Source organism: Glycine max, chromosome 12 (assembly GCF_000004515.6).
Source record: "Glycine max cultivar Williams 82 chromosome 12, Glycine_max_v4.0, whole genome shotgun sequence".
NCBI lineage: Eukaryota > Viridiplantae > Streptophyta > Magnoliopsida > Fabales > Fabaceae > Glycine > Glycine max.
In genome coordinates, this window is record NC_038248.2 from 14245662 (window position 1) to 14257490 (window position 11829).

The 11829-nt window shown below is 30.3% G+C and overlaps 1 protein-coding gene and 1 long non-coding RNA gene across 6 annotated transcripts; one reads left to right on the forward strand and one right to left on the reverse strand.

Annotated features, from left to right (window-relative positions):
* Positions 1–238: 238 nt before the first annotated feature.
* Positions 239–6838, reverse strand: LOC100808252 (plant cysteine oxidase 4). 5 transcript variants are annotated; one of them, XM_014764881.3, is made up of 7 exons: positions 6626–6838; positions 5370–5452; positions 5142–5268; positions 4169–4314; positions 3909–4056; positions 730–933; positions 239–630 (listed from the first exon to the last, which is right to left on the reverse strand). In XM_014764881.3, exons 3-7 carry the CDS (start codon positions 5242–5244, stop codon positions 512–514), a joined length of 720 nt encoding a protein of 239 aa, XP_014620367.1. In that variant the 5' UTR covers positions 5245–5268; positions 5370–5452; positions 6626–6838; the 3' UTR covers positions 239–511. The 5 variants fall into 5 exon arrangements, with proteins under 5 accessions (XP_014620367.1, XP_040863072.1, XP_040863070.1 ...); XM_041007138.1 differs by lacking the exon at positions 5370–5452 and having other exon boundaries at positions 5142–5345; positions 6626–6836; XM_041007136.1 differs by having other exon boundaries at positions 5142–5452; positions 6626–6836.
* Positions 6839–7080: 242 nt separating this feature from the next.
* Positions 7081–8085, forward strand: LOC106795407 (uncharacterized). The gene is made up of 2 exons (XR_001383842.3): positions 7081–7500; positions 7678–8085. It is a non-coding gene; the product is annotated as an uncharacterized lncRNA (long non-coding RNA).
* The last annotated feature ends 3744 nt before the right edge of the window (positions 8086–11829 follow it).

The following is an 11829-nucleotide window of genomic DNA, read 5'->3' on the forward strand; positions in this document are numbered from 1 at the left end:
CTTATATTATAACTTAAAAAAAACTGAAAATAAATTCTTATAAAAATACCCTTAATGATTTAAGTCATATTTGGATAAGTTTTTGAATAAACACTGACAAAAAAATTAAACAAGTTTTTTTATAAACTAAAATTAGCTTATGTATGAAATGTATATATAAACTTTTTCATATTAACTTCTCCAAAAGCTGATTTTAACTTATGTGGAGCCTGAAAATAACACAATGTAACAAGAACTCTGGACCAAGTCACAATACCCTCTTATTCTCCACGAAAACAAATTTTGATATGGCCACGGGGAAGTACTATTTCAACATACAGTTAACTATTCTAATGGATTAAGCTGAGGTCTGTAAATAATTACACTAATGCATTATTATGTACATACTCCAATGCCTAAAGGACATAGACAAAGAATATAATTATTCCACATTCCACAGTTTCCTTTGTTGTAACCTAAACATAAGCCAATTTCCTTTTGGTGTAGTAAGACACATCAAACAATAAAATTTTCAAGTTCTAATAACTGGACCCCTGTACTGCCCTTTCCGGATCACAAAGTCATCAGGAGGTTGGAAATCTTCCAACCAAGTCACTTCAGAAACCGTCACTCCGTTCAACAGAACATTAACTGCAGTGGAAATGAATGATGACAATGGTGTGCTAATGGTTAACTGAACAGAAATTCACAAGTGCTGTAAGAACCGGCGATGAAAATAAATCGGATTACCTGGAAGATCTTTCCGTTGGGATCTCCGGAAGTAGGTGCAGTGTCTTCCATGGTCTGAAGAGTAGGGGGGAGACAATATGTCAAAGATTGCACATGGAGTTATAGCGCTGAAACAATGGATGTTTCCTCCGCTGGTGGGATAGAGAACTGTTGTGGGAATCAGCGCTGTCATCTCAGTATCTTTGACAAGCTTTGCAGGTCTAGCTGTCAATCACAGATTCACAAATTTTGTTGTCAGGAGAATTAAAAAAAAAGGTTATTAATCTTTACCGATTCAAAAGGAGGGAGAAAGAGATAGGAAGTTCAAAATAAGGGAATTTGTCCATAATGCAGAAGCAGAACATAAGTTCCTTGTAATATATCACACCACTATATAAATAATTAGCTTGATTTTATCCATATAAGGTTCATATGCATGCAATGATTCTGCCTGGTCTATTATGGACCAGAGTTGAAGAAAAGTTTCACTTTGCATTTGGAATTTTGCATGTTTAGTGTAATTGAATTTGACAAGACCCCCGGGCTTGGTTGAGTTGATATCATTGTGACAATAGAATCTGAACTATTATGGTAACAATAATATTCAAAAAGTAAATATGGTCATTCTGCACTGGGATAGTTGTGTAGATTATACACTGCTTGAGATAATAGTAAAGCAGTGAGATAGTGGTTGTGGGAAAACCAGGGAGTATCAAGTAAAGCTTGAAGGTATTCCAATCTTTCCATAAACACAACTTCACAGCAAAGATTTATGCTAACCTTCAAGAAACTAATTATTAGCAGACCCCACAATTAAGAGTGAGCCAGTCACAGTTAGGTAGTTATTTAGAGAAGAGGTGACAGTGTATATATATAATAGGAAGATCAGACTAGAGATCACTCTTTGGTTTTGGAGTTGAAATTGAGAGCAGTGTTCAGGTCTCTCATACACGGGGAAGGGAGAGAATTCTCTGTAGTAGTTGTTTCCGTGATATCTGCTTTGTGTTACATAGATACTAGGGCAGAGTGATTGTTTAGCAATAAAGATAAAGATTAACCTTTTACCTCATTTTCTGGTTATCACTAACTTAAATATTAAAAAAGATAGTGGCCAAGTGCACAGCTTTCCCACTATTGTGGGGTCCAGGGATGGACAGATGCTTACAACTATTCCGGTAACAGATAGACTGAAACAAACTTTCAAATAGAAGAATTTGAAAGAAGAAAAAAGAAACAATCTTTTTAAATGAACTCCTCTCCCTGTCAAGTTGGACAACTGTATTTGTCTGAATAGAGTTTGGAGAACTAGTTTCCCCTCAAAACAGCATAAATGGAATTTTTCCATACTGAACTCTAAACCTACAAATTGGATGGACTACTGAAGGGATCACATCAAGCATTCATAAACACGGTCACAATCAAAATTAAGCTTTAATTAAGACTACCATTTTTTTCTGGTTCAGTTTAGTCGCAGAATGGAAAATGATAACATTACAAAAATAATCAATTTAGTTCATTACTATGCATGATATCTTTCCATACACAACATGTTTCTCTATCAAATGGTCAAATGTGACGGTAGCAAATTTCTTTCGACACTGTCCAGAAAGAACCAAACCATGAATATCAAGTGACACAAAAGACTGGCAAACTAATGCTAACAGGTATATCTTGATTTTTTTAGGTTCCCCACAAGGATCTTCCCTAGGAGACTACTGCTTGTAGTACACTACAGTCAGACACTATATATGGGTGCCTCTCTCGAGGATTCAAACCATGCTTCCCTAGGAGACCAACAATTTCCTTGTTTTCTATTCCAGAATTTCTACCAAGAAATCTGCAGTAATGTACACAGCCTTACTCCCACAAGCAGAGAGACTGTTTCCGGGACTTTCTGGTCAACTTATAGAAAAATTCTTAACCCCCATATGATATCTTTTTCCTTTGACACTTCTGTCCTAGGTCAATTGATAATAACCGATAATCCAAATTAGTCAGAATAAGGCATTGAGAAGAACTGGACAAGTTATTGTTTATACTTTAAGATTTGTCAAAAGAAATGTTTTGAAGTGACACAAGTAATTTAGAAGATGAAACATATGTAGATTGAAATTCTCCTCCTATCAACGATGTTCAACATGATGATATTGAATAAACCAATCAAGGTTTAATAGTGGAAGATAGAAAAAATTGTAGATCTTTAACAATAACCAGTTTTTCTTCTAGAAATTAATTCCAAAAAGACTTGGTCTATCAATGAAATCATCCAACATGTAGAAGATGACATGCAAAATAAAGGATCAGAAGTCATTCATATTCAAATATATTTCCCTTATGAAGTGTTTCACAAGGAAATTTTAAACCCACAAATCCAACAACTCAATTTTGAGAAGGACCTAATTTTATTGGGATAGATCTGTTCTATCCAAATTGCATTCCATAAATTATTGACCCACACACAGTAAAAATTGCACATGTAATACGTCTATTCACTTAAAAGTTAAACCATGGAGAACAAATTATAGAAGATTTACAAGATCTTCATATATTAAAAATATTATTTTAGGCTTTTATATGGACTGGAAGATTTCAACTATAATTATATATTTATTTTAGATAATTTTAACACGATCTCAGAATATTTTTAGGGGTTTTATTAGGCTATTTTAGGAAAGTTAAACGTAATTATGATGGAATTGAAGTCACATTAATATATAACAAGGATTGGGAACATTCTAGAGCAATGTTTATTTTCCAATCCTTTGTTTGATATATTATTTATATACTTTTTATTTTTGAAAATCAAAGATGGGCTTTGGGTTAATTGATTCAGATAACAATCCTTTTTAGCAACAAGAATGTCATATTGTGCGTATAAAGGGGTTCACAACATGTTTTTGATAGTTTTGAATAATAGAATATAATATGATCAACGATGGTCATATGTCACATATTGATTTCTCAATTAATTATACTCCTTTTTTTTATCTTATTTGTCCGATATTGGAGTGGGGTATTTTGGTGATGCCTAGTACAAAGCTACCATCTCGTCTACCTCAATGAGGATGGTGTTAGTGTTCTTTTGAAAATGCATTTAAGGCAAAGGCAAGGAAGGGCATACCACATTCCCATGTAAATACAGAGCATTAGAAAATGGATTGAGAATCATTAAAATTATATGAAGTTATAGATAAACAGACCTTCGGATGGATCAGTGGATCCAGGTGCATCAATCCAATCATAGGATTTAACATACATTGAGCCATATAACAGCTTGCTCAACACTGTCATTCCAGGATGATTATGGAGAGGAATGATAGAAGAGGGGGGCATGCAAAAAATTCCTATCTGCAAAAGATAAAGTAAATCAAGCTTCTGTTGGTATAGCCAACTTAAGGCCCAAATTTACAAAAAATTCTGACTGAATAAATGTGATCTGGAGTTTTGAGACTTTACTTACAGAGAAGGAATCACTTTCATGCAAATGCAAATATTTGATAGGTGGCAAAGATTGATGGCTCCCATTACGTTCAAGCATTGAACCGGACCAATTCTGAACCACTTGTGCCTCTTGTTCAAGACCTACATCTGATGGCTTGATTTTTTCTGAAAAAATGTTATGTTAGGATATTAATAAAATATCAGTTAGACGTAAAAACTATTGGGCGGCAAGATCAAGGTCATCTAAGATAGAAAATCATAAAGGTATTTAAAGTATGAAGTGACAATATATCATTCACCATAAAGCATGCAACCATATCTCAAGATGAAGGAAAATAGCAGGCTTGACAACACACAATTTGAATATACAACTTATGATAAATTCTTCTTTCTTTTCCTCTCCTCAAAATCATAAGCGAGTCCACATTAGAATCCAGTATCTAAATTGACGATACAAATTTTACACAAAAAAAAATGATGGGTAAACAGTTGACCAGCATAAGAATATATTTCAGAAGGACAATTTGTTCCATGAACCATTAACGGATAATCAGCAAGTAAATTTATAAATGACAGATAAAAATGGGGTTTACCACAAGAGCTTCAATTCTTAATTCATCCTAAAACAGAGAAAAGTTTGACCCATATTCTACCCTTAAAAGTACAAAGAATAAAAAAGACTAGAAGCAGGCTTACTGTACTGTCCCTCAAAATTTAACCTTGAGCCATTGACTCCTTCAAAATGATAAATACCCTAAACTGGTTTCAATGAAAGCAGAGAGATAAGTGATTAGGAGGAAAAAAGGAGAGAAGAGAAAAAGTTTGAACTTCATAATTATTTTGACAGAGTATAGAACAATCAATGATCCCACACTACTTATTCTCGTCTGCCTACAAAATTTCCATTCATCATTAGGCATCAAGCATTCTACAAAGTTGACGATAAATAAAATGAATCTATAAGCAAGATAAACAAGTCAAAAGAAATATACCTAACTTCTCACGAACTTTCTCAATGGCCTCTTCTGACACAGGTCCATCAGGTGAAAAGGATGCATTGCATAGCCTATAAAGTCTCTGTATATAATATGGCATCTTGCAAACTTGTGACCAATTTATCTATTCACTCAGACCAAAGTCTCCAGTGTCAGCAAGATGATAACACCTTGAAAGTGGCTTATCAATTGCAATAGAGACTGGATATACAATTAGATAACAACCGTATTTTAGCTTCAGAATCAAACCAATGGTAATGAATCTGCATGGTCGTATCTTTTCCTTTGCAACTATCAAATCAATGGATCTATTGAACAAGGAAAAAGCAACAACAGAGCCAAAAATCAATGACCTGTACTTCAAATATAGACATATCACAGCAAGTGAAACTGCAAATCACTAAGTCACACCAATATAACTGTTCGAATCACCATAAATTCATTCAAAAGCGTTATCACATTTTGCTCTATGCACTACCAGTGTATAAAAACTTAGGGTGTTGGATGAGTGTTTGCAAAATTGATTTTGAATGAAATTTGATATTGTAAAATCGATTTTCAAGTGAAGTGATTTATGTTTAGATGTTTTTACCCTTAAAGCAAGTTTGCTATAAAACTTAGTGTGAATTTTCCAACACAAGGCAAAAGCTACTTTTTGTTCCAACGTCCATTTTCAACTGTTACCCAAACATGCACTACCACTTCTAGTAAAAGAGGTTTTGAAGCAAAATCAATTTTACCTAGCAATAATCAAAACATCTACGGCTATATTTGGATTAAAGTTAGGAAAGTACTTTTGTGAATTCCAATATACAACTTTGAATTCCAATGCACAATTGTGAATTCCATAGCACAAAATGAAGGAAGAATTTGTCGCTTTGGGGGGACAAAAAAGTATTTTTGAGCTCTCCCAGTCGAAATCTAAACATGCACTATATTTTTATAAAATCAAGTTTGACCGCTGTCAAAATCAATTCTGATTATTCCCACCCTGAAACTAAACACAGTCCTACATTGTGAACCTTGTAAAAGTTAACAAACTTATAGTTCATGGCGGTTCGTGATTGGATCAGTCAGTGCATACACTGTTTCCTCTCCTATTATCATATGCATTCACAAAAAAGAAATCCACCTCTAGATCAAAATTAAGCAAACCCAAGCACAGATAAAACCCAAGTGAATCTCTCCATCCTTTCATCATTTCCACTAAAAAAAGCAAACCTCACAGAATCTAATGTGCCATTCCAAGAACAAAGCACACATTTTATTTATTCTATTTATTTATTTATCTCATAAAATTACAGTGTTAATCAAGTAAACCAGATAAGAGTTCCCAGAACGAAAATAGAGAGTGACCCAACTGAAGGAGGGAGCTGAAAAGGCGAGAAAACACATCAAAAAGAGATTTTGGATCAAAATCTGAAATGGGGCATATGAGATTCCAATAGAAGGGAGGGGTGGAAGATGCAGGAAGAAGGTACCTGAGTGGTCCATCGTTAGAGGGAGAGAAGGTAGTTGAACATGTTGGATTGAGAGAAGAAAAAGAAGAAGAAGATGATGAAGGGGTTGTTGAAGGAAGATGAATGAGAGTGCATAGAAGAATGATGAAGCGAGCGAGGGATCGCTGTGTTTGCTGTTGCGAGGAACATAAAGGGTAGGAGGTGAAAAGAAAAAGGCCAACGAAGATCTTGGACACGTCATTACTGTTTTTTTTTTCGTTGAAATAAAAAAATAAACAGAAAACGAATTGCATTGCACCTTGCCTTTTCTGTGATTTTCTGAGCCGTTTTTGAACTCCAGCTGTGCCCGACCACCTTTTTTTCTTCCCTACGTTTTTCACAGCTGGTAAAAGGAAAATGACAAACATGTCTCATTTCCTGTCTCTACAAGGTGTAAAGAAGAAAGAAAAGTTTTGCACCGTTTGATCCTAAAAAAAATGAATAAAATATAATAAAAGTTTGGTAAATATTTTTTTATGGAAAAGAACTTTATTGAGTTGATGTAATTATTATAGTAAAATATTTTTTTACTGCATTATATTAAAATATATTTAATACAATTATATATTTCCTATTCGAATTTGATATTATTACTTAAGTTAAAATGATTATGTATCAGCTGCCCATGTATGTTATACCAGGAATATTTGTACTACCGAATAGTTGAGGATAATTAGGAGTTCTCGGACAGTCAAAACAGTTGAACTGTCGAGTGTCCAAAAGCATAGTTAGCCTCTGGAATATGCACATAAGGATTCAAATACATGAGGGGATTCGACTCAGGATATGACCATGAAGTATTCAGTCACTTAGACAACCAAGTGATCGAGCACTTTAATTCATGATAGGTAGCAAAGGTATAATAATAAACAATATTTGTATAATTGTCACCCTAATGATAATTAATCTAAGATTAACCAAAATGGTAATTATGAACAAAGTCCACGGATCCAATACCCACTCATTCTCATTTATTGCGTTCATTTTTCGCTTAGCTCTAAGACCTGATTTGGATATTGAAATGTATTTTGCAGATACTTCATCCCTCGGATAACTGAGAATTGAGAAACCGTCTACGTGGGAGCATTGTAACAAAGTGAAAAGGCTTATTGAAGGAAAATTACTTTATTGTGCCTGAAGTGCATATGTATTTGGTGCTGAAATGAGTAAAGAAGGAAAGATAACAAAGTAAGGGATATAAAAAGAAAAGGATAAAGTAGACATTTTCTTAAGAGGGAGAAAGTAAAAATATAGTTCTAAAACTTAATAAATTAAAATGCGTAACTTGTAAAATGTTTGACTATATGCTAAATCATTAAGTAAATACACCCTTGACTTTAGGGGGAAAATACACCTTGACTTCAGGGGATGCCTTAATTATGTATTTTCTTTTAAAAAATTACAGTTTGTTTTTTTTAATGAAATTACAGGTCCTACACTAATTGGTTTTCAATTTTTAATTATAATATTGATATATTTATAATATAAAAAATCTTACTAAAGTTGTGAGATTTTTTTTTCTGACTATCTAATTTTTAATGTTATTTCAAATTATTACTTATTTATTTTTATTAAATTTTCATTTATTTCATATATATCTGTACTGTCTTCTTTTATTCTCAACATTTTGAATTTTAATTTACTAAATAGAAAAAAATAAAATAAAAATAATAAAAGAGGAATTGAATATTATATGTGTAAGATTAAAATAATTTTAATTAACTTTTAGTTCTTCAAATTTTTTTTGTCAATTTTTTAGTTTTGATTAATTTTTTTGTTTGTATTTTTAGTCCCTTTTGTCTATTTTTAATTTTTCATTTATTTTTATTACTCAAAATTAGTGTATGTTTTGTCAATTTTAACCTATCGTTTATTTTATATTTAGGACTAATTTTAAACAATAAAAATAAATGAGAGATTAAAAATGAGTAAAAAAAATTAGAAGAACTAAAAGTAATGACAAAAAATTAATTGAGGACTAAAAACTTAATTAACCCATTAAAATATAATATAATTTACATATACTTGAAAAATAAAAATTAATAAATTTTATATGAATATATATATAATGTTAATATATATAATAAAATATTTTTATTATTATGAAAAATTGATGTACTTTTAATTTCTATTTTAAGAATTGAAGTAATTGATTAAAAGAGTTTTAAAAATATGAAATTTAAAAAAAAAATCATGTGGCAACTTTAATAGACGAACTTCAATATTATATATAAATATAAATAGATGATAATGATATTCAAAACTTGAATTAGTTCCGGTTTGTTTACTCTTAAAATCAATTCTATACACCCTAAAAAAACAATTCTATATAGCAAAATTAATTTTGAGAGATTTGATTGTGTTGGTAAGTATTTTTTGCATGTGTTCAAGAAAATCAATCTTGCCGCGAGTAGAAATTTTTTCTTCTTCTAAGGAATGAACTAGAAATATTCTTTAGAAACCAATTGTAAATGTTCCATACAATACATTTTATTAAAATGAAAAGCAAATTTATATAAATAATCTTGCCAGCAAGTTGAATCAATTTTGGGAGGATTGAGAAGTTAATATTTCAACTTTTATTAGTTAGTGTTGAAAAATGTGATTAATCATTTTTTTTAATTATCTTTCAATCATATTTTTTAATTATCTTTCAATCATATTTTTTTCATTCATTAAACTTGAGATCTTCCTTAAAATCAAGTTTAATCATCGACTTGTTATCCAAAAATATGATTTTTTTTTATTGTCGAATTCCCATTCTACTTTACCAATTAAATAAGGTTAATTTTTCACTAAAAGATTTTAGTATAAGTGGTTGATATTTAAGATCCGTTAATTAAAATTTGAAATTTGATATTCGACTTTATATAAAGTATCACTTTATCCTAAAATTAGTTAACCTAATAAAAAAATAATTGAGTGTCATAACAAGCTTCTTAGCCTCATGTATATCCTGGTTAAAAAAAAAAATCTACTCCCACTTTAAAATACCATACCAAGATACAAAGTTATATTCTTAAAATTAATTCTACCAAATTCAATAATACTAGATTTTACATAACTAGCCTTTAGCTGAGGCTTAAAGCCGCAAATGGCACGGGAAAAGCACGTGTAGACTTGTGCATACTAAATCACTAGTCTTTTGGGATTTATAAAATTAACTTAGTGATTGAAAAGATAGAAAGAGAGAAAAGTCCTGAATGGATTTGATGAATCATTTTTCCTAAAAGAAAATTAACACCTAAAATTTGTCCATAAAAAAACTTGGAGTATTTATTCACATTACAATTAATTGGGTGTAATATGTATAAGCATGTTTTCAGTTCAATTAAGTTTGAATAAATAATCAGATATATTTTTCATTTTCAGAAAGTTATAAGAAATAAGTAGTTACTTTTTTCAAAAATAATCATTTTCAAACATGTACTTAATCTTTTAAGAAAAGAAAAGTTAATTTTTTAAAATGGGAGGAAAAATAAGAACAATTTGAGCATATCTTAAAAAAGGAAGATGCAATTACCATAAATAAATTAGAAGACTTGCCCATTTGTCAATTATATTTTTTTGGTTACATGAGAGGAATTTGTCAATTATATTAGTATTTAAAAAAAATATTGAATGGATGTGTGCAAAACAAAATATTCTATTAGATTTCGTGTTAGCGTACAGACCTAACTTTACATCGAACCATATCACATTCAAGAATTATCCTAAATTATTCTTTTATAATAGATTTAAATTTAGACTAAATCATTATTCCAAAACTCAGATAACCTCCATAAATGTCATCTTTTGTTTTTTTTTAGAACCATTTTTAGTTTTTAACTCTTCGGCTGTTAATTTATTACAAAATTGCAAGACGTTGATATTAATGAAAAGGAAAACAAAGCTAGAGAAATGAATAATAATTGTGAAAACAATTTGAGATTTAGCTTTTTTTATTATTAGAAATGGTAAACAGCTTTTTAGAATAAGGGGGTGTTCTTTATCAAAAATAGAAAAAACAAGGGGATGTTGTTCTCATTTCATGATAAAACAACCCTTATAACCTCACAATTTACTGTAAAATTATATAGTATAGTATCATTATTATTTTATTTATGGAATTTAGAATGGGGATCTGTTATGAAAAGGAAAATTAGGCTAAAATGTCATTATGATATAATGTTATATTCATAAGTAATAAAAATAAATCGTATCATTAATTATAATATATTTCTTTTTTGACGAAATAATATTCGTAGAATTTTAAGTTATGCCGTTGGCTCTTTCATCTTGCAAGTTGCAATGCAAACTTTAATTTAATATTTTGCTGATGGATTCGGTCAGCCAAGAGACATGCTGTACTTTCTGATATGTTCTGAATTAACTGTTTCATGGTATACATTTTTTAATGATTTTATTTTATAAAATTGGATCAAATTTAAAATCGTAAGGTTAGATATTATTGAATGTTATATAAAAAATATCAATGAATGTAATTTTTAATAAATTTTAATTAAAAATAATAAAATATTTGAAAAGTGTGTTAAATAACATGTTAGCATGGTAAAATGGTAAAGAGTGCGTTGTTAACATTTTAAATACTCCTCTTACCCGAATTATGAGTGGTATCGTACTGTTACTTTTTTATTTATTTATTATATTACTTCTTTTTTTATATGTAAGTGGTATTGTTACTTGAGATATCTTGTAAACCTCTCATGTTACTATTTTTTTTTTCTATGGGAGCCTCTCGTATTACTATTTCAATTTAATGAGAAAATTCCATATAGACTATAAAATTATAGAATTAGTTTCACTAAAAATTATAAGAAATAAATCCTAGGTGAAATTTTATATATCATACGATACACATGGATCAAATATTAAGAGTTGTAATTTTGAAATATTTGTTTTTTATTTATGAATAAACACATATCTACGTCTGTAACCAACAAAAAAAAATAAAAAATCTACGTCTTCTGATATTGCCAAATGCAGTGACTAATTTGATTCCAAATGCATCACTTTTTTTATTTACTAAAAAAAGGGTTGATGGACGTAATTGTGCTTCCTGCCCATTGATCTTTGATTCAGCCATTTGTACAACACCTTATTAATTATTAACACAACATATTATTATCATCCTCATCCGATCCCATCATTTTTTATAATATGTTGAACTAAAATATTGTTTTAGT

What these genes read in the sequence shown, in the direction of transcription:
- LOC100808252 (XM_014764881.3), bottom strand. Translation starts at nt 5,244, where the DNA reads ATGCCATATTATATACAGAGACTTTATAGGCTATGCAATGCATCCTTT. An exon ending in GAAAGTTCGTGAGAAGTTAG is followed by an intron (nt 4,315 to 5,141) that starts GTATATTTCTTT and finishes ACATTTTTTCAG; the next exon opens with AAAAAATCAAGCCATCAGAT. An exon ending in ATGAAAGTGATTCCTTCTCT is followed by an intron (nt 4,057 to 4,168) that starts GTAAGTAAAGTC and finishes TATCTTTTGCAG; the next exon opens with ATAGGAATTTTTTGCATGCC.